At 25.9% G+C, this 24963-nt stretch overlaps 1 protein-coding gene across 6 annotated transcripts in view; it reads right to left on the reverse strand.

The window, feature by feature from the left end:
* The window catches only part of LOC129615941 (serine/threonine-protein phosphatase 6 regulatory ankyrin repeat subunit A), a 55209-nt gene that overhangs the window by 22304 nt on the left and 7942 nt on the right, over positions 1 to 24963 (reverse strand). For 3 of the 6 annotated variants that reach the window (XM_055531372.1, XM_055531374.1, XM_055531375.1), the window contains exons 1-4: positions 23522 to 23890; positions 19681 to 19782; positions 15521 to 15622; positions 4193 to 4309 (exon numbers count right to left, since the gene is read on the reverse strand). In XM_055531372.1, coding sequence (XP_055387347.1) covers positions 4193 to 4309; positions 15521 to 15622; positions 19681 to 19782; positions 23522 to 23632 — 432 coding nt within the window. In that variant the 5' untranslated portion in view covers positions 23633 to 23890. Of the gene's footprint in view, positions 1 to 4192; positions 4310 to 6889; positions 7024 to 15520; positions 15623 to 19680; positions 19783 to 23521; positions 23891 to 24963 lie in introns of those variants that run through there. The other 3 variants (XM_055531370.1, XM_055531371.1, XM_055531373.1) reach the window with 3 other exon arrangements.

Here is a 24963-nt window from a genome sequence, read left to right on the forward strand (position 1 = left end):
TCTAATATATTTAAATTCTTAAAATTATATCAGTACCAGTCGTCTAAATAAATTCGCTGGCATAGAAACAAAAAAATTTAATTGATAACATCAAAAATGTTCGACATGCTAACAAGTTAACATAAATGAGCAAAAATGAATCAAAGGAAAAAACAAAAAAAAAACGAAAAAAAAACCAAAAAGTTATCCTATCTTATTCTAAGATAATCAAATATTTGTTGATATATTGAAATAGCATTAGAAAAAAATTCAATTCATAAGCTCATAAAATATAATGAGAGTTAGCGTTCTTAGGTAATTGACGGTTGTAGATTGTAAATTATAGTTTACAATAGAGAGATATGAGCAAAGAAGTATTCACCTTCAACCAACGCAGCCAGCTATGACTTATTATAGCACTCCCATATCCTATACTTATACTATACCTGTCCCAAGTAAATATCCGGATACATCACTCAGGGTGTGAGACGAGACCTTCCGAGCACTGATGGCCAGAATAAAACAGTCATACCGAATATATATCAGCCATGTCGTCACCGCAGAATCTACAGAAAACGGAGTCCGATTTGGTCAGTTTGTATATTTGACAGTTACACCAAAAGTGCCAAATATTTAAGTGACTTCTTTTATCTTATAATTAAACTTTTAAACATTTACTATGTAAGTTTGTTTTTGTTTTGTGGAAATTATGAAGAATAAATTAAATATTGAATTCGGTAATATATATATTTAATTTAGTAGTTACGCATTATTCCAGTAGATGGCTTTTTATTTTTTATATAAAAAATATAAACAAATGATATTTAAATTAATAGGTTTATACATAATGTTCTATAGGACCAGGCGTTTTGTTTAAATTTGTGCGTTTTTATAATTACTAGCTGCCATATTTATACTTGACAGCAGTTAATAAAATCATTTTGGCACAAAAAAATACAAAATTTAAACAACCTATAATAGATTTCTATAAGGATAAGACGCGAAGATAGACATTAAAAACCTAAACGGAAAAATAGATTTTCAATAAAGGTATAACCTATGATAAATTTGTAAATCATAATAATGTAAATTCATATACCATTTCATTATTATAGATTATTGAAAGATAGAATTGTAATATGCACTATATTATATGTACATATATGTAGAAATATATGAATATATGTAAAAGGTTGTTTCCCCTGGAAAACGTATATATGCCTTAATTTACAATTTCATAAATAAAAACTTAGAAACATTATTTCCGCTTCACTTACAAATTTACAATTATTAAATAAAATTAAAGAGTCTAGCTAAATAATAATTATTACTATACGTTATGTATATAGCAGTACAAGTTTATTTTGTTAAAATATCATTATTTTTCATTCATCTTTTGTAGGAACTTCTTCATATATAAATGAACGTAAATGAATATCTAATTCCGCTTGAAATATGTTTGATATTCAAGATAAAATGGCAACAACTTAAGTTTATAACAAATAAAATAATTATGGAAACAAATTATATTGATATACATTTGCAGAACGGATGAATAACGTGGAGCAGGCGGACGTTTTCTCAACTAGGATACCAAGGTATGAATATAATCACTAAATTGCAGAAATAATCAAAAATTTTTATTACAATTTCGCTATATGAAATCATTTGAATCAACTGCAAATCAATTAAATAATTTAAAAATCAAATTCCCGAAGCGTCATCATGAAGCACTTACATTCTACGGAATTATAAATCTCATTCTATTAAATTTTCTTCGTTTTCCATATTCATTTCCTGAACTTTATCATTTTCAAATCAATGTGGGTAAAATTTTAATTTCCCATTAAATTTTTTTTAAAAATAAATCTCAATTTCAAAAATTGCATTTTATTATCACACAAATATCGGAAGTGGTTTTCTAAGTTAACACACAATAATTAATGAGATCCTAGTATTGGATGTCTTCATTTTATTTTCACTGTCTATATATAGTAGTACGGCATTTGTTATATTTACAAGTTTTTGTTATTTCCTAGACATTTTTTATAGATCAATAAATACTTAAAATAGTTTAACAATAACTTTTCGATACTTATTCATTAACAGAATATTATTTAAAAAAAAAAAGTCTCAAGAAGTGTAAACTCGTATTATAAAGCTATTTATTGTCTATCACGAGAGAAACATGAACGAACATGTTAACGTTCATTATACGTATACTATATGCGTATTTATTAGAAAAAAAAAATAATAAAGGACTCATTGTGAATGAAGAATAATGCGGATTGTATAATTTAAATTAACCTTAGTGGTAAAATGAAATTCACCTTTGGGGTATATAGAATAAAATGCTGTTTAATTTTAAATTTCAACACTTGTTATAGATATGCAGGTATGTAATTTATATATGTAAATGTAAAGGGTGTACGCGTTGAATTACATTTCTTCTCAATATTTGTAGGATTTGGAGTTTGCGAATTGCATACTAACGAAGGAAATAGACAGAGTCCTAACTCCTAATTTAGAGACGTGTTAAGTCATGTGTTAAGCCTTATTTCCGGCGGATAAACATACGGCTGTGTTGTGTTTGAAAGAAACCATCCGATATATCGGCTAATAAAATTAAAAGACTTTTATAAATAGTGCAAGCAGGTTCATATGGGTTTCAAGTTACGGTGAAAAACACCAGGTCGCTGAATAAGTTATTAACTAAAGTTTATAATCAAATGTACAATGGCTGGATACGGCAAGACACCAACAAGCCATTAAAATATTTGTGCTTTTATACACAAAAAAGTTTCCCTCAGTCTTACAACGCTAGGATAGAAAAGAATTATCCGCCTAAAATAACAAACTTTCGGACTAGGGCATTGTATGAACGTCATTGTATCCAGTCATTTTATATTAGCCACCATGCTATTCAGATTCTCTGCAAATTTTACTAAGAAGTATGATATTTTTTTAATATAGTTTCAAAGTTCACTTAAAATACGTTGCCAGTGATTTCTTTAATTTCAATAAGATCAAAATTAATAATTTTTTTAGCACTTGTTCGATTAAATGTTGTACGATTTTTGTATATACATAAAACCTATAAAAATTCATAGTTTTGTTTATGAAAACACTCAAAAATTATCATGTGCATATTTTACATATAAGTACAATTACAATTATCTACATATTTATAACATTCGTATTTACAATACAATAAGATACATATATATATTGTCAAAATTATTGGCACGCATCACACAATTGAGTTCATCAGAAATTTTACAATAATAATAAGAATACATATGTAGGGGGTTTTTTTTAATACCTCTCCTGCCTCAGTTTTGTCATCAGTTTGATTATCTTTTTTCGATTGATTTTTTAAAGGGCCACGTTTTCTTTTAACCCGAGGTTTTTTCGGTGGTTTTTCTTTTGCTTTACAAATATGACCTTTTCTACCGCTTCTAATACGTTCTTGATAATGTTTTTTCTTTGATAACGATTGCTTTGGAACACCAACCATTGATAATTTAAAAAAACTCTTTTATATCGATTATAGGTTCTGATTTCTCGTGCGGTTAAATTTAAAAAAAAATTTTTTTGTCTTGACCCTTTTCAGCTGAAAAACTTGAAAATTTTTCATCAAATTAATTTTTAATTGCTCACATGTTTGATGTTTTGTTTTAAAATCAAGACTGTTGTAGATGTGTAAAGAAAGTGTATTGAGTAGTTTTTATGAGTTGTAAAAGGTTGAATACGACATATTGCTGTCGGTGTTGAAAAATTTAATTAAAATTTTTGTTCGTACTAGAAATAAAAGTTCGTGTTAATTGAAGATTGTTGACCCAAACTGCCCAATGTTAAATAAAATATAAATTTTATATTTGAAGTTTATTTCAACCAATTTGACACTTCAATAATTTCGGAACAGAAGAAATCAATTTTTTTGTTTGCTTAAATTTCTGAGGTGTCAATCTTTTGTTCAATATTAGAAAACGTGTTCGTTTTCATGAAATTTTCTTCAATTCGATTCCAACTACAAATTGTTTTTTTTTTCAATTATTATTTTTTCGATTTTTATACTCCAAATAAATCGATTTTAAATGTTATAAACCAATCACTATTGTTTTTGAATATTTTTAAGGCATTTTATGATAAATAAAAAGCAAATGAAAAAAAAGCAAAAAAAATTCAATAAAATAAAAGACAATAAAATTACCCCGTCAGTTTTTAATCTGATATCCTTTCCTGCCGCCGCCAATAAAGCTCGTAGAATACTTGTTGCGGTTCCAGTTTGCCGACTTGCAACTAAATGAACTGGAGTTTGTGCACGTGACTAAAAATTATTTAAAAAAAAAAATAAATGTATTAATTATTAATTTTTTTTTATTTTTTTACTATTTTTAGTAAATTAAAAATTGAAAACCTATGAAAATGGTCAATGGAATTTGTTTTTGTTCTGGATTTTAATAAATACACAAAAATGATGGAAAACTTCGAAATCCTTGAGGCAGATAACTACGGCGTTTATTACATTGTTAATGCTTTTATGAATTTAAATTTGTTGTCGTATAATTAAGTGCATTGCTAAAGCAGTGTGTTGCTGTTGATAAATCGGCACGGATGATGATATAATTAAAAAGCACGAAATTATCTGAACAATTAATCTACTTATCGATGTATGAATATTTTTAAATTACAATTTAAATATTTATACATGAACAAAATTTAAATTAGCTAATATCAATATAAATGCTTAAATGTAAGCCCCCAATACAAAATTTTTATAGTTCAATATGATTTTACAAAATTTCTAAGAAAAATTCTGTTAAAGCAGTTTTTAAGCAATAGTACTAGCATTTTGTTTTTTAGGAATTTAATAAAAAATTATGAAATATCAGAGAGAATGTTAATGTTCAAATCTAGTAAATGATTTTTCTTGGGCTCCTAACAATATTAGTAAGCATTCAACATAAGGATGAAAAATTATTTATCAATATTTTAAAGAACGTACCCCCATCCTTTCAGAACTGTTGTGATTAATTTTTTTTTAATTATTTATTGAAAATTGTTCTATCTATTCTATTGATATAAAAACTAAGCTGAAAATCATTTAATTCGTGTGAATTACATTTATTCTTATTAATATTTTAATAACAAATTTGCTATTTAGTAAGATTAAGATTCAATTTAAATCCCAAACAAAGCTAAGTTTTTAGTTCATAACTTTTCGTTACATTTACAAAGAGGAATAAATGTCATATAATTTATAATGTTAACAACTTAATAACAAAATAATCTTTAACAAAATCAAAATTTTACGATTTGAACTAAACAGCCTCATGGCAAATAAAATCTTTTTAATTAACATACTGAGATTACAAATTTTATTACAAATAGAATTCATCGGTTTACACTGAAAGAAAAATTTCTAAATTTGAAAATACCATAAATGTAAATTAAGCTTCTTTGATAAAAAAAATTACTTTAAATTTAGTTTTTGTTTTATTTTTGTGAAATTTTTCCAATGACAAGTGTACAGCTACTCCTCAGCACATAAAATATTAGAAGTATATGGGCCAAAAATTTTGCAGACCAAAAAAATTAATAGTGTTTTTGGAAAGAAACACGGTTCATTATTATTCGCTGAAAGACAACAATTCGAGTGTATCACAGGGGAGTGAATTGAGCCCCCCATATCATATTTGAGGCGCTCAGTGCATTAGCCGTCTATCCAACATTTTTGCAAAAATTAGTTATTATGTTGAATACAAATGTAATGGCCTGAGGAATTGTTTTATATTTTCAAAATACCTTGTTTACTCTTCTTTGCACTGTATTTTGACGTAAGCTCGTTTTTACCTTTTAAAAATTTTCTCAAAAATTAAATATTTAAATATTTCAAACGCAGTTTTCTCGAATTTACTGAGCGTCTCTCTTAACATTCCAGAAATAAAATTTGTGACAAAGGACCGATAAAAAAATTTCAAAAATATCGTAAAAAAATCTTGAAATGGATTTAATAATGGAACTTTGAACGGATTGTCTTTTTTCACCAGCTTAATTAAATTGAATATGATTTACATTTTTAGTGAACTACAGTTTGATGCTCAAACGGTTCCGAGTTCCACAATGTTATTAGTGTTACGCATAGTCTCTAATTATTCAATAAAATATTTTGTAAATTTTAAACTAGTTTGAATTTTTTTTCAGTTTTGATCAAATTTTTTTTTTGAATTTTCAATTGATTTAAAATTTTTTTTGTCACTTTAGTTGATTGCACAGTTCTGCTTTTACACAGTTCGTTAATATTTGGCACAGAAAATAATGATCAATTAAATGAGAGAGACAAAAAAGCTTCAATATTAATTTTTAGATTTTTTTCACGATTTTTAATATCAATTAATTGTAACAATTGAAGATCTTATGATGTTTTACTAGACTTCTCTTTATGTAAAGCTTCACTTCTTTTCAATGTCAAACTTATCTTTTGACATTTTTTTTAGACTTTCATTTTGTTACAGCGTGGAACAGAAATACTTGAATCCGTCTCACAATTTCGTTACATAATGAAAAAAAAATTGTAGTCGCGGAATTTAAAATTTTTAATTTTTAATTTAAATCTTTTTTTGTAAATATAATAGTTTCACATAATTTAACACTTTTCCCACAAGATTTTGTTAAGAAATATTAAGCGGCTGACTCAATATTTCTAAGATATTTATCATTTTCTCGATTTTTAAAGAAACTTGAAAATTTTTGACTCTAAAGCAGTTTCTTCTTAATACTCTTCTTAACGAACTTAACAAACTTATTTCAAATTTTTTTAAAATTAAATTTAAAATTTAAATTTTTATTGGATTAATTAATAAATTATTTTTGCAAAACATAAATTTCATTTTAAATGAATACATACTTAATTTCTATTTTATTAGTTTATCAATTCCCATAATTAACAATTTAAAATTAATTTAAATTTTAAAAATTAACAAAAAAAGAGCCATAATAAATTTTTTGCATTTATTTAATTATTTTAAAAGCGGGAAGCAGCGTTATTAAAAAAGGATGTAGATTAAGAACCTTTTTGTCGCCCATCCAAAGATTGACTGAAAATATTAGGCTTTGATTTTTAAAGAAAAACTCATTTATGGTTTTCCTTAGAATTTCAACACATCGATCAATTCATATTCGTTATACATACATGTGTGTATAAACACTTTTGCATAATATTAGGCAGTGTTAAGAGGTGTCAGTGTTTATAATCAATGAAAAAATATAAAAAATATAACAGTAATGGAAGTGTAGATTTGCGTGATATTTATCACTTATTTTTATAGAAAAAACTATGGTATTTTTATTTCCAATCAATAGTAAAAAAAAAAAAAAAACAAACTGTTTAACTTCAAAATTATCTATAGTACAAAGTGTCTCGTATCCAAGTATAAGTTACAAATTGCTATACTAAATATGAAAAAAAATATGAATGTGAAGCATGTGACATCTTTGTTAATTAAAATAAAAGTGACCAATTATCTCTTCCTTTCTTTTTATTTATTCCAATTATGTACAATATTTAAAAAAAAATACAAGTAGTTCTATAGATAAGGTGCAAACTGCAAACGGAACTAATATTGGCCCTTTTTTTTGTCCAAAACAAACAATTTTAATTAAGTCACCCAGTTTTAAAGAACATTTCAAAGATTTCTACGAGTTTTCGGAGGGTATTTTTGAAAGTTTTCTCAACGAGACTCCAGTCTCTCCAGAAGGCTTCGAAAGTTTTTAAAAAATAATATTATATACAAGTATGTGGCGTACCATCGAATAAGTTTTGAAAGGATGCCTAAATTTTGCCAGCGAGCTATTCTTGTTCTGCCTGGCTTCATATCACAAGAAAAAATAGAACAGCCCATCATGCCACAATTTACCGTTGAAAAAATTTTGTAAAGTTCGGGTACTAATCTAAATTCTCGGAATTCAGGTAAATAAATTATTTTGTAAATACAAAAATGATTTTTTTTTCAGACAAGTAATAACTCACAAATGGCAAACATGTTCATATTTGGCCAGCTTCTTTATTGTCTTTATGAACTGCAGAGTAAAATTGTTTCGTGCATGAAATTTTTAGTAATCATAATCTTCCTAAGTTACTAATACTAACAACCTTCTTTTCATTTTTTCTTGACACACTTTGTACACTAAGTTCAAACGTAGTATAATAAGCATAAATTATTTATGTGTAACATAAATGTATAACATTTTGAATTTCCCACTTAAAATGAAATTATTAAATGACAAACAACATATTGTATGCTGACTGTTTTAGAACTGTATTGTTACATATCATAAAAAATATAAATTTTATGTTTTTTGAATATTATTTTTATAGTAATAAAAAGCAATGGTTGACTTATATACTAGATTTTATATACACTTATGTATACATATTCGTTTTATACTATTTAATGTTAACTCGCGCACTTCAGTTCAATTGTTTTTGCAACCATAATATCATAACACATGCCAGTTTAGTTCAGTGTGATTCGATAAATCAATATAACTTTGAACCAAACACAATCGCACAAAGATTCTCTGATTGAACCTCTGAGTAAATCGCTTGAATCAATCTTAAATTTCATTTTCTAAACTCGCAATTACAGCACAACATCAATTTATTATTAATTTCAAGGAGCTTGCTAACTTATATGAGTGAAGATTGGTTATTAATCTACACTATTCAATAACTAACGTAAGCTATCCAAAATGTAAATGCCGCGGTATAATACAACAAGGTGGAGACAGTGATTGTGCAACCCAAGCCGGGGAAGCTTCAGGGGCTTGGTTGCCTGAGACTGACTGAGCCCATGCCAACGGATCCCACAGCTACTTTGAAGGCATTCATTGGATTATCATCAATGATCGTCTGCATTGTGCAGGAAGCTCTGCTAACTATATATACCGATTTTTAACTGATCATATAATTTTAGTCGACAATGACCCCACTCTCAGGATAGTCATCTCGGACGCCTGTCACCCACGATATAAATTGGATTGCGGACAGAAAGTGATGTTGCCTGATCGATTCATTTTGGTGCAGGGTGATCCACTTTTTGAAATTAATTTGAGTCTATGGTACACTGATTAATTTGAGTCTATGGTTCAAAGCGTACTTTGTGACTCCCTAATATACGGAGTTCGGTCGGACACGCGTTTAAGCGCGAACATGTACTCGTATTGATCGATATTTCAAGCAAAAGGATATACAACAGACATCTGCTTGAAAGTTAATTTAGAAAGGAAATATAAAAATCGTGCGATATGTGTGCTGACAGACAGCAGGGTGGCATTGAATACGCTCCAATCGACTCAGGTTACATCCAAGGTGACTTGGAGCTGTATGTTCGCATTGGTTGAGCTGACATCAACAGAGTAACGTTCATTTGGACGCCGGACACAAAAGCAATAAAATTGCTGAATAGTTGACGCGGGGAGAATCTGAGAATCCTTTTGTTGGGTCCTACTGCTTCTGTCAACTATTATTGTTATTGTAGGCAGATGAGGAATGCCGACAAACGACGTTGCCCCTTCCATCTTCCTCAAGCAAATTTTCTTCAGAGCTGTTGGGGATGCATCGAAAAAGGGTTCGTGCTATTACCAGCTTCTTTCGACGTTCTGCCAAATATCCCATACACAAACTGGGCAATGATCGTAAGTGAGGTTTTCTTTTGCTTATATCTCTCTTCAGTAATCTTCAATCTAACATGAAAATTCGATACCAAATTATTCCAGAGCAACCAAAATATAATTTGAGATCTGCTCATTATCTTGAATTCCATATTGCAGTATTAAGATTTTTAAAGCTAATTCAGGTTAAAATTAAATTTCTGAATTTACCTTAATCTTCAATATTTGAGTAGTAGTAGCTCTTAATCGTTTACAGCATAATGGGCATTTTTTGAACTATGTCTTTGTTATAAACACTTGATTAAGATTTTTAAAATATTTCCAGAGTTTCAATATTAATATTGAACGTATTTTACAATATTATACCCATATTCAATACACTGATTAAACAATGCAATATAAACTACTTTTAGAGATAATCATTAAGGTTGAAGAGCTCCTTTGTCTAAATATACATAGGTTAGTCCACATACATATAATATACTACCTAATATACTTAATACAGTCCTAATCTATAACTTTTTAATAGTCATGAAAGGTAAAATTAAATATTTGATTTGATTGAAATTTAAATTTATTTAGGAATGAATAGCATTTAGGGAAGGGAATAGAATTAAAAATTTGAAAAAAAAAATGTAAAGCATAAATGAATTTCTGCTTCTTATATAGGTTTTTCTAAATTTATTAAAATGCATAGCAACTAGATGTCTATATTAGCTTTAATATGTTTGTTTGTGCATGCATTTGGATATATGAATGAAATAATATAAAATTTTTTATGTATATGTGTATGTGCTTGTTATTAGTTTGTGTAGTCATTGATTTATTTATTAATAACTACCATAGTAATATTATAAGCTCGTGTTTCTTTATTATTGTTTTCAAAATACCAAAATATTTTGTTTATATTTACATCTGTTCATAATACAAAACTAGAATCATAATATTTCAATGAACTATATGGATGATGTACTATATTTGTCTTATCTTTCAAATATATTATATTGGGGTTAATTCACTATATCGAAATTCAAAATTATTTGCTTAAATCTTGTGCATAACTAAATTTGATATATTTTTAATTGCATATACATGTACCTATAGGGAAAGCTAATATATTAAATGAATATTGTACAAGTGCTGCAACTACATGTGTTACATATGGAAGTAGGGCAGTTTTCGGCAATTTATTATGATCTCTATATAGAATGATCTCTATATGACGTAAAAGAATTCTTACATAATTTAGAACTTAAGGAAAATAAATGAAATTGAGCTGGCAAAAATCTGCTAAACACCATGATTTTTCTTAAAGCAGCATAGATTTCACATCCCACATCTCTTAGCTGTCGTAATATTTAAAATAAATCTGATGTGAACAGCATATAACCGATCGTAATGTGTATTGAGTACTATGGATTTGGTGCCATTACATGAACTACCCTATTGTGTACAATGCGGTCGGTAATTATTCGATCATATCGCAGAAAATATTAAAGGCACAATGTTAAAACTTCGTGTATACAAAGTGATAGCGTCATTATTTGCGCTACTTCAATAACTAATTGAACACTTATTAAAGCGACGTAAATTTCTAATTGTTATAACGCAAATTCTAAAATCATTAACTATATCACAGATACCCACACATATAAACTCATACGTACATAATACAAATTCGGAACAAAGAAATTATTAAAAATTTCAATAATATTTTTACAATTACTCATTGCTCATTGCTTAAACAATTAAAAATTAATTGTAATAATACTCATAATTATATCGTAATTTACATACGATATAAGAATACTGAATTTTTCTACAATAACAATTTCATAACAATTATATTACTAAAAATAGAAAAAATTTAAAAATGAGAAAATTTGTTAAAAAAAAATAAAATTTTCTAATTTAACATTTATTTCAAATTAAATTGATTTTGTCAAAAATACAAGTATAACACTTATGATATGAAAAATTGATTTTTTAATTAAAAATCTCATGCTCGCAAGAAAATCAGGTTACCCGGATTACATAAAAATGAAAATATTTCACTTAATTTGTTGTTATTGTTGTTATTGTTCCTTTGTACAACTATAAAGTCTAGTATAAAGCTATAATTGTTTTTGTTTTTTTTTTTGGTTTCTTACTTTAAATTATCGTTATTCTTAATAGTCTAAGAGTGTATATAAGTAAGTACCTGTGTATATAAATAAATAATAAATATATAAATGTACAAAGAAAAAAATGAAAATTTGGCTCAATAAACTTATAAATAAAGTGTTCAAAATTCTATATATATATATATATATATATATATATATATATATATATATTTTTTCTAAATTTTCAAAGTTGATGAAAATAAGAGTAACCAGTTAAAAATACACGCAAGGTAAAGTGACCTACATTATGCCGGAAACATTGTGAAAAAAATTTTTTTTTCTTTTTATAATTTTTTTATTTTTCTTCTGATTTTTTTTCTTACTATAAAGGTACATGATATGCATATGCAAAAGGATATTTTACTAAAGTAAAATTGAAGTAAAAGAAATAGATTTTCAGATTACTTATTTTTTTTTATGTTCACACGGTGTTTATATATGTTTAAATATTTACCCTACGGTTCTCATATTCCACTACTAATATACTTACATATAGCTCTTAAATATTCAAGGATTTTTCAATAGAAAATATTGAAAACCAAACTAATTAATGCCTCTGTAGCTCAGTTGGTAGAGCGTCCGCCTAGAAAGCGGTAGGTCACTGGTTCGAGTCCAGTTCGAGGAGAAAAATTTTTTTAATGAATTTTTCTGCCTTTAACTCGTTCCTTTGATTACGTCATCCATCTGTTCTGCAGTTGCATGAAGAAATTTCCATTAAGACAAACTAATTAAGTTGCAATTTATATCTAAGAAGATTTGAATGTGAGTTCTGGCAATAAAGTGGAGAATATTTGGAATTCAAATGAAAATTTATTACAACAAAATTAACAGCTGCGCAACAAATTATCTTAGGGTAAATAGGCTGGTAAACGTTAAAATTATTGGCTGCTTTATAAAACATATTTCGAAAAAACAAGTCAAATAAACTTCCCCTATTGAGCAAAAAATGTTCTGTAATGTTATATAATAGTATATTTCTGCCACATATAGACTATTGCCCATCTATATTATTTAGACGTAGCTAGGGAAAGAGGAACAAATCGCAAAAACTTCAAAACAGAACAATGAGTATCATTACATTAGCCGAGAACTAGTATTGCAAGTATGATTTCAAGACACTGAAATGGATGAATATATAAATCAATGGTTAAATTTCAGTTCATTAATGTTCATTTTCAAAGCTCAATATTATGGTCTACTTCCTGAATATTTGCAAAATAAATTTTAACTATGTCAAGGAAACCTACAATTTGTGAAACGTTGGTGTCTGCCCCTTTACACAAGAACTAACTCACAGTACAACTTATTGTACAAAGCAGCTCATTTATATAACTCTTTACCAGAAATATTGAAAACTGAAAGTATAATTTTAGAAATAGGATAGGTAATGGAAACAGATAATGTGAAATAAAACCGGCAGCGGTAAAATTTTAATGTAAGCTATATTTCATTGCCGGCGGTTAAATTCGCGTCGGTAATTTCGATAGATTCTTGGCAGTTCCATTTTAATATTTGTGTTCTATATGAATTCTGACATTTCTGCGGAAAATTGCTTTTGCTCTGTTTTTTTTTATTGTTCAAACTCTCTGTTTAACAAAATTTTCAAAAATTTTTTTATTTTTTAACAAAATAATCTATAATTTTCATGAACAACTAAAAACCTATATATTATATATATATATGTATATGTATGTACATAATTCTTCCGGTGCTTATAATAGAATCATACACGTAAACGAAAATATTATTACAATAAAATTTACATATACTCCTTTCTATTATTTTATATAATATTATTTAATTTAAAGGATTTTTTCAGCAGCTATATTTCACGACCCCAATTATAATATTGTAGAATAAAGTCTTACGATATTTGTGTATATATAAAAAAAGGTAAAGACGGTGCACGAAGATATATAGGGGTTTTATATATAGTTTGTATAGAGGTGGTATAGTATATATATACATATATATATGATTTCCTTGAATGTGAAAAAAAACAGTCACTTTTGAAATTTGTATTTGTTTTAGTCAATTCATGCCATTACATCAACACTTACAAGTTGAATAATTATGTAGAATAATATTTGAATATTGTTATAGACTCTTTGATATTTTGATATTGGAATATGGCGTGAATTGTATTAATGAATAATTTAAGTCTAAGATCATTTTTAAAAGGGTTTTTTTGAATTATTAAATGATTAATATATAATTATAAATATGCTTGCAATCAATGATCAATATTATAAAGAATATTTAAATTTTTAAAAATTCCATTTATAAAGAACAATATAAAATAAGCAAGAGTAATAAATTCGCATTAAACTCATCAACTATTATGCAGTTTTATTGCATACTTTAAGGATAAAAACACAATTATTAAAAAAATGAAGCATGTAGTACGCATAACATCCACCGGAGAGACATTGAATCTATGATAGGAGTCATAACGGGTCATTGCCTTATTGGTGAACACGCCAGAAGCATGGGCCGCCCTGAGAACGATCTCTGCAAGAGCTGCCGTGACGAATAGGAGGAGGAGACGGTATCACAACGGGACTTACTGGCCTATGTATACCTTGCGGCAGGCGCATCGACCCAACCTAACCTTACCTAGTATGTATAATAAATAAATTATGCTGTTTTTTAATAATACAAGGTATTTACAATCACTTCTTACAAAATTTTTTATATAGACCTTGTGCATTGAAAGAAATTTAAAATATTGTTAATTCTTATGAAAGCCTATAGGGAGGCGAGTAGGATAAAAAAATTGTTTATTCTAAAAAAATGAATAATTCAGCTTTAATGACTAGAAGCTATTAAAATTTCAACAGTTCTTTTACAATTTATTAATTATGCCTGAGCGCAAAATGGTGTAAATTTCGAAAAAGAAAACAGAGAAAGAGAGAGCTCTAAAATAGAGTCTCTCTTATCTTGCATTCAATAAACCCGAAATTTTACCAAATAAAATTAATAAATTTTTCAATACTTTTGAACTTTATAATTTCTATGCTTCATATAGAATTTTTCAATTATTTATTACTCGTACAATAAATAAATTTTCTTAATTATCTCAATTCCTGCAATGCGCTATTTCATAATTTTCATTATTATTTTATTATATTATACATTAAAATCTCATTTTTCTTTTTTCTAAAGTGTGAGAAATAATTATTTTAAAACAAATTTGTTATTTAAAATTTATGAATTCGGAGAAAAATCGGCGCACCTATATGCATTCATTATAAAAATATTAAAATAATTATTACAATAGTATTTTGATTTAAACAAACAATCATTCAACTACACACATACTAATTACCGAACTCTAATTAACTTTCTAAGTAACGTCACTACAGATTTAGTACCTTTGTAGTGTTTGAATAATTAAATTATTAATTTGTCTAAACTTATGTGTCATTTATAAAGTAATTATTACATTTAATTAAGATTATGATTATATTCTAAAATATTTTTTTTTATACAGTCTAGTCTTAAAAAAATTTCAAATATTTTTTAACAACATTCATGTGTATGCATGGGTATGTGTACGTATATAGTTGTACATGCAATTATGTTGTAAAAAATAATAATTTTAATAATGTAAAATGATATACAAATGAGTGATCTGACAGTTTTCTTTTTGAACTAATACGGTATAAGTATATACAATTAAAAATTATTATAAAACTTACCCCTCCTGTTGAGAACGGATCCACACCACGTTTATTTAATAATAATTTAACAACATCTTCCCGAGAATACATTGATGCTATATGAAGGACATTGTAATTATCCTATATAAAAAAGATATAAAAAAATATATATAAATTTTATATAGCTATGTGAAAATAAAATAAAATTTATAATTAAAAATATGATTAGCATATAAAATAAAGTTATTATGAAAGTAAAATTATAACAATATTTAAAACTGTAATATTTAAAATGAAACAAAGTTGAGTGAAACCAATGGTTTATAAAGTAGCACTTTTCCCTTCAATAATTCAAAATATTGCTTTTAAAAACAATCTATTTAAATTATTTTAATCCAAAGATTGCATAAATTTAGGATGAGTGAAAAATGGAATTTAAATGAAGCGTTAAAATAATGATGAACTCAAGGATTAATTACGTGAATTTAAAGAAAAAATGAAGACAAGTAATTAGATTTTTTAATGGTATGGCATTATTTACCGTTGGCTTTCTGCATTTATAACATATTGAAAAAGCTTTTAGTTTTGGAAATATAAGATGCCGAAAATTCAAATTTTACAAATTTAGAGCTGTAATTACTTGAGAGTGTATGAAGATGGATGAATTTCAAGACTCCTACAACTTATGGTCTAGAAGAAAAACGGTATCAAAAATTGGGAAAAAAATATGAATTTCAGAAAAAAGCAGCCATTCCGTTTTGTTTAAAATTGATTTATGATAAAAATAACATTTTCATATTCTTGAGGGACTATAACTTTTAAAGAAGGAGGGAAGGGGGGGAGGGGAGTGTGGCAGTTTTCTTTTACAGAAATAAGTTTCAACTAAAGATATTTTATATAAAATTTAAGCTTTCTATCTTAAAGGGTGTAAAAATTTGTAAACAGGCACATGGAGGGTCCGACAACTGAAAGGTCGGACGATAGGACGGACTGAAATTATTAAGCTCATTTTTTTAAATTTCTTTTTGGAAAACTGCTTAAAATAAAATTAGAGCTCATTTATGTATGATCCATATGTCCACATGCATTATAATTAAAGTGTGTATATGCGAGCACCATACAAACCACATTTATTTGATATGAGAATTCTAAGTAGAAAATCCTAATTATTAATATAGTAACAAACTATTAGGTTTATTATAATGTAAAAAATTAGTTTGTACATTGTTGATGTCCAAAAAATACAGCATTTTGTTGAAATTTATTATAGTTTATGTACACAAAAAAAAACTATGGTATTTAATCAGATTTACGCATAAAACAGGTGAGGCTTGTAAATAGTTATTTTGCGTGTAAACATTTTAAGGTCACTGCTAATCATAAAATGTACAATTTTTAATTTGTTAAATCCTTTTTCTTTACTATTACATTTTATATGTAATTTTACTACAATTGTTTTTTTTTTGTTGTTTGTTTATTCTTGTCGTCCTAAATAGCAAAAGATTTGCATTTTTCCTATTGTTCTTTTCATTCTTTTTTACGTTTGTTTGTTTTTTTTTCTGAATTTGTGACACTACATTCAAAATTAACTTTCTCGAGATTTCCAATCATACTATATACTTATGGGACCATTCAGAAGAAAATTTCAATTTTCCCAATGTGTCATATTTTTTATTTGAAAACAAAAAATTAAAAAAATTAAAATGAAGGGAAAATTTTTTATGAAAATTTTATTAACACTTATTTTTTTTTTATTTTATTTTTTCTTTATGAGAACAGATTTAATGCTGATAAAAATCATTTAAAATGAGAAAATGGAAAGTTTTTCTTTACCAGTCTAGAGATTTTGTATTGCTTTTGAATGATTAAAAAGGGTTGTTCGATGGTCTATAAGGTATTACAGATATTTAAATTACTTTACTCTGTATACTCTGTATTTTTTGTTGTGAAATTAAAAAAAAATTCATATGAAAACTCCTAATCTATAAATGAGGTTATTTTGCAAAAATATTCTGCTTTTTACAATATAGTAAGGGCATTTAACATGATTTGCCTCATGGTTTATTCCAGACTCGTTTGAACTTTTTTAAAATTTTTTATATTGAATAAGGTTTTTATGTTACGGGTGCAACCATCATTAAATTTAATGAAATTTTTAAAAATTTCTCTGAAAAGCCTCAATTTTTTGCAATTGAGTCGATAATCTCGGCAAAAACTTTTTTAAACAATTTAGTATTTTTTCAAATTACGTGTGTAAATATCGTTTTAGTGACATTAACTTAGTTTGTAAAAGCAACAACTTCACGTAGTTCTTCCTGGAAACGTGCCTAAAGATATTCATTTATGTAGTTTAGTCCTCCTTCTCTTTATTAGTTTTAATAAAATTTTAAAAATTCACATAAATATTGCTCATCCCTTGTAGTTTAGGCAGAAAACTTTAGAAATTTAATTATTTTTTTTTTTAAATTCTTAATAGTAAATCTCGACATTTGTTGTGAATGAAAATTTAATTGTGTAAACACTTTGTATAATCCTTTATTATATTCGATTCCTAGTATTTTTTTGACCCTAGTTAGGAAATTTGGCTTTCACTCGAATTTATATAATATTACCAACCTCATTGCATACAATAAGGGAGGTTTTGTGATGGCAACAAATTTCTCAAATTGAGTTTTCGGTAAGAACACACTTCTCCATAGTAGGGAAGCGTACATAAATTATATTTAGAGAGGTGTCGGTCGATCGGTTTGTTTGTCTGTCTGTGTGTGCACGCGGGTATCTCCAGTTCGGATGAACCGATTGCCATAAAATTTTAAATGGGAGTTTGTTGAATTTGTGGCTATGTCACGAATTGATCAACTTTTGAGATTTTTCAGGCTTTGGGAACTAAACTTTTTTCCAGAATTTTAGATTTTTACTCATATAAAGAGAAATAATCAATCAATTTCCTTAAAATTTAATATTTTAATTTGGAATGTTAAAACAATGAACATTAAATTTTTTTGGAACGATCGGGGCTCGGAAACCAAACCGCAGGCCAATATTACATTTTTTACCATATCTACGGAACGGATTGATGAAATTTCTTGAAATTTGATATTTGAGTTCTAGTTGTTACCAAAAATAACTGGCAAGCTTTTCAGGAGATGCGGATTTCTAGGTATGTTAACTAAAAGCTTACTAACGACCTAAAAATTGGAAAAAACTGTTCAAGAAGCATTTTTATAGTTTTCTGTAATACTTTCACTTATCTAGACAACACACATTACGGTCGGTTATGTGTTGACCACATCAGATTTTATGTATAATTCAGTAAAATATTAAAAATTGTCACAATATAAAATGTCAATTATAAAAATTAGGTGAATTTCGATATGATTTCTTATTAATTTTTATTGGTGTTCACACCTAAATTTTTTCTTTAAATAGCATAACTTTGACAATTACATTTATATACGAAATAATTATAAAATTTATGATTTTCTAATAGAATTTTCATAACAAAAGGAAAAAAAATCATCTTGAATTTGATTTTCATTAAATGCTTCTTTTTATACTTTACGTAATGCAGAGTAATTCTTAATTAAAGACCAACACCTAAAAAGTACTTTTTCTTTTATATATTTTTTAAATTTTGCTATTTTTAGTTGCACCTTATTTTATTAAAAATTTTACAATTAATCATTTCAAACATGAATAGGTGAAATATAGTACATGAAAGTAAAGTAGAAGGATAAATATAGGAAAATTTTAAGTTTACAAAAAAAAAGTAAAAATTTCAAAGTCATGTCGTTTACTACTGAATTTTTTGAGGGCATATTTATGCACACGTGTATGTTGTACAGAATGAAACTAAATGAAAATTCATATGTTGGTTTTTCACATGCACCAAATTTGCAATAAAATGTAAAATTAAAAAAGGGTGAATAGTAAATAATGTAAGTTAACTGAAATGAAATATTGAAACTATTTAAAAAAAGTTCACCACCCAAAATGATAACAAGTGTCAATTATTAAGCGTAATTGTCAATTTTGATGTAAACAAAATATTGAATTCATTCTAATAATCTCTTGAAAACTGACAGCAATAACTACAATAATGTCAATTTAATTTGGTAATAAATAAACTCGAACAAAAAAAAATAAAACCAATAAAAAATAAATTATTTTTCTTTTACTTATCATTTTATTATACTTACGTTATTTCTGGCACAAACATCAGATCCAAGTTCAATCATTCTATCAATTAATGTGGATCGGTTATCTTTTACAGCATACATTAATGGTGTCATTCCTGTTCCCTTTAAATTTAATAAAAAAAGAAAATAATTGCAATTAATAATGCTCTTTTATTAAGTAATATTAAGTATAAATTTATTTAGTAATATTTCATCTTAATTAAATATAGATTAAACTGTGCACATACACAACCCGAGTAGCTTTCAAGAAAAATTCATGACATTTATTATGTATTTATAAAGTTTTGTTGTTTTGTATAGTCGAATACCAGTATTAAACCAGATTTCCTGCAAACAGATAAATTTTACAAACAAGTGAAAACAAACTGTAAGTTTTATATTTCGACTTTAATTGACCTTCGTCTTTACGATGGAATTGAAAACTTGAATATAGACTGCTTAAAAAATATTAATTTTTAAAAATTATTCAAAATTTTACCTTTGAAGGTTTTGGAACAGAATGTTATCCAAAAGGAAAAATAGCACGTAAAAGTACAAAAGGAAAGTAAGAGCGAATTTCATAATATATACAGGAATCGCAAATAGATTTTTAGGCAAAAGTACCAACAGCTTCTGAAAAAAATTTAAAAAAACTAGAGCAAGTTATGCAAGCAAAACAGCCTACTGGGTACACATGGAGCAACCTGAAAATATTATATTTATGATCACTCTTTATCCCATTTAATAACAGTAGATAATTGTAGAAAGCATGACATCCCCGGCAGTGAATTTAAAGGAGGGAACTTATCCAACTATACCTAAGGAAAAATCAAATAAAAATTAAATCAAACACTTAAATGAAACAGATCATATAACAACAACACAGATAGTTTAAATATTATAACGTGGAATATTTTTAAATAACGTAGAATATTTTGGAACAGAAGAATTTTCCTACCTAATACAATTAAATGGTCCGTATACTTCTGTTTATTTCATTAAAAAATGACCTATGAGCTTTTATTGAGGGAAATGAATTCAAAGTAGAATTTTAGAAAAATGCAAACACTACAAAATAAAGCTATAAAGAATTTATACCATCTTGACATAAGAACGCCGATTGAAGGTATATATAACACTTAAAGTATTAAATTGGTTAAACAACAACAAAAAACAACATAAAGAGGGCTTATATGTCAAATTGAACATGAGCTTTTGCGTTGAAACCTGATACTGACAATACCGTGAATATTATGAATACTATGAAAAATTTATAATAAACCAACATGATACAAGAAATACGAATGTCTTCAAAAACTTTGGGCCCGAGACGTGAGATATCTTTAATGAAACTGTAGTGCAATACAATAATATTTCAGAAAGACTTCATGAGTACATTTGAATGCCAGATAGAGTAGATTCTTTTTCACCATAATTTTAAGAAACAAATTTTTTGTAACAGTTTTAAATTTTGATTTGTCTTAAAAATTTAAAGGTTTTCTTATTTAATATTGTAGTTCTGTTTTCGCATTATCTACTTAACTTATTACTAATAGTTTAGCTTATTTTATATCACATATCACGGTTTTTGTATTATTTAAATTAAATTTAGGTTTACTTTTAAACAAAGAGCAGAAAATAGTTGAATAAAAATAATTTGCTTTTAATATATCCAAAAAAATTGTATTCAAGAATTTTTTTTTTGAAAATTTAGTCAGAAACTGATAATATTATAGAATATAGGTATACCAACATACAAGCTTACTTTGACATTATAAAGCCATTATTGTTATTAAAAACTACTGTCACGCCAGTGAGTTCATTCAAAATAAATAAATACTATAATAGGAATACTATTATTACCAGAGCAAATAAATACTATTATGAGCATTTTTACGTTATTATGATATCAGAATGAAGAAGACGCTCTTTCGAATTTTTTTGGAAAATAAGCGTAAATTAATTTTACTCTCTGTTTTATAAATAAATAAAAATTAATCAAAAAAATTATAAAATTATGAGAATTTTAACAGTTAACATAAAATTTAATTAGATTATTGTAAAATTTATAAATTTTACCATTTGATACATAGGGTGTCTACCAAAATGCAGAGTTGACGTCAAAATTAACTTATTCAGTATATATAAAAATTAATTTTTAAAAGATTGTTCAGCAATAATCAAGACGAAAGATCTGCATTTTTGTAAACACTCATTGTAGTATTGTTAAAGTAAATCAAACATAGCTAATTAATAATTAAAATTATAACTTAATTATTTGAATTGTCAACTCTAGCATTATAGCAATAATAGTATAATAAATAATATAACAGAAATAATTAAATAATTCTATGTAAAAATAATTAAAAATTATTTGGCTTTATTAATAAAATTAATAGTATAGAATTCATATTGAGTAAGACCTTTTCATTTTGTAAACACAAGTCCGCGAAAAAAAAAGTGTTTTTAATCTTTATGTAGGCCTATATAATTAAATTTAATATGGAAAATAAAATTATAAGACTTGATAATTAATATTTTTCATATATGTATGTCAATATAAAAAAAATATAGGCCTTATCATGCAAAAAAAAAAAAATTTAAACAAAGGTACATACACTTAAACTATTTAATATATGAAAATATTTTGTGATATACTTTGGAATATTTACAAAATTTTCATTTTTAACCTAAATATTATTTATTTTGACTGTGCATAAAGAACAGTTCATCGACCACAATATTGATGGAAATCAGAAATTTTAAGCCCTATTTTTTTAATTTTAGTAATAATATTTTAGTATATTATTCAAAAATAAATAAAATTAAATTGAAATTTTGTAAATTTCAAAATTTTAATATTCAATTTCTTTTAAGAAATTTCCTCCATTAATAATAAAATAACATACATATTACATACAAAACAATGTTTACCAAATAAATTAATAAAAAAAATGTTCTTTCATAAATATTAATCAATTGCTATGGAATTTTCTTTTTTTTTTTTTTTGGAAATTCCAAGAAAATACATATGCATAAATCTTGATGTACGCCAAAATTATTATTTAAGTTAAATAAATTGTACATGTAATCATATTATGCCTATATATGTGCATATATTTAATTTTTTACTGTTATAACATGTACATATAGGCATAAAATAATAAAATATTATTGCATATGTATTTTAATATATTTCACCATCGTAACTATAATATTAAATTACTATATATATTATTATAAAATCAACAATAATAATGCCTTAAGACTCATCTCTCTTAGAAACTGTACAAATTGTCAAAAAGAACATATGTAAATTTATTAAATATTTTTACTATTATATGCATATAGAAGTATGTTGTAAAAATGTACAAAAACAAAAAAAACTTGTTTTCCCGGTAACAATGTAAACTAAAGAGTACAGAGTGTTATATTTTTTCCCTGGTATAACAATATTAATGAAAAGACAGAGTATTACAATTTAAAAGTTACCAAATTAAAATTTAATAGAATTATGACAATATTTTTAAAATTATTTTATTCCGGTCCCCCGGTTTTATGCAATCTCATACACGTATTTATAACAATAATAATTATAGAAAGCTTGCATAAATAGAAGCAACGAAAATTCATGGGGCAACAAATTTAATTTTTATTGAAATTTTGAAAATCTTTTGAAAATTTTTTAAAATTTAAAGATCCTACTATTTTTTTTTCAAAAAAAAAAAAAAAAAAATTGCATACTTTTCGGCAAACAAAATTTTTAATTTCAAAATTTTCCTCTAAATTAATCATTTTTAATTGCGTACACATTTTAAAATTTCTTTTCTTTGTTGTTAAGAAGAATAAAATAAGAACTTACTGGATCAATAACTCCTGCTAATGGTGTTTTATTACCTTCTTCACCAACATTCATAACATATTTTTCTAATGTTTTTAATGTTTGATCACATGGTGTCCATTCACCTTTCATAGCACAATGTAATAATTTATTTGATGCATCACGTATTGATGCACCAGCACTTGGTGGTTTTGATTGTGGTGTTTGATCACCACTATCTGGATTTTTTTTATCACCATTTTGATTTGTTAGATCATCTTTTGTTGTACCGTCAGTACCGCTACCAGCTGCACCACCACCACCACCACCACCAGTTGCACTTTCTTTACTAATTGGTGTATTTCTTTCACTTGGTCCTTGATCATCACCAGTTAAATTACTTGTTGGTGTTTGTACTGGTAAATTCATTTTTTTTCCACCAACTTTACCACCAGGTGGCCCTTTTTTCGGAGGTTGTGACATATTTTTAATATTATATTTTATAAATTATTTTATTAATTTTTTTTTTAAATTATTTAAATTTATTATATTTTATATAAAATTTTAAAATAAAAATTAATGACATTATTTATTAATTTTAATATTATTAATAAGATTTTTAAGACTAGGTAATAAAATTGATGACATTATTTTTATTTAATTTTAATTTTTAATTTTTATTAAAAACTTTTTTATAATTTTTAAATTTTAAAATTACACTTATTACGTAATAAATAAAAAATTTTCTAAAATATTTTTTTTTTTTCATCTAAATTTCATTTTTTGTTTTCATTTTTTTTTTCTCTCTCTCTTTTCATTCTAACTATTTTTTTAATATAAATTTTTTTTTTAAATTTTAAATTGGATTATAAAAATTTTTAAATTATCCCAAAATATTTTTTATATTAAATAATTAAATAAGCGATATTAAGGACTATTTTCTCTCTTTATCCTTTTGTAATTTATTTAATAATTAAAATTTTGCAAGAAACCGTAACTTAAACAGCATAAAAATAAAAAAAAAATGAGAAAGTAAGAAAAAAAAATGTAAAATTTAATTTTTAGCCAACGCGGTTCAAAAAAAAAATTTTTTTTTTTTTTTTAATTTTTCTTTCTCTAAATCTCTAAAACCATTATTTTATACTGGAAGTTCTTAAATGAAAACCCAACATTATATTCTATGGAATTTCTCAGTTGTAAGGAATTTTTTTACAATTGTTGTTGTTGTTGGCTAGATTTTCTTATTGTTTTTTTTTTTTTAAATTTACCAAATTCAGAATTCATTTATTACCTACATAAGAAAGAAATATAAATGTACGCTAAGGTCAATATTAAACAACCCATAGCAAAAATAATTGTTTTTTATTTTCTTATTGTAATTTTTCATATTGTATATATAAAAAAAAAATTTACATATGTGGTAGAATTTTAAATAGAAACGGTTAAATTCGCGAGTTGCGCAGAATTTTTAAAGAAGTAATAAA

Source organism: Condylostylus longicornis, unplaced genomic scaffold, assembly GCF_029603195.1.
Source record: "Condylostylus longicornis isolate FDR11 unplaced genomic scaffold, ASM2960319v2 ptg000153l, whole genome shotgun sequence".
Classification (NCBI taxonomy): domain Eukaryota; kingdom Metazoa; phylum Arthropoda; class Insecta; order Diptera; family Dolichopodidae; genus Condylostylus; species Condylostylus longicornis.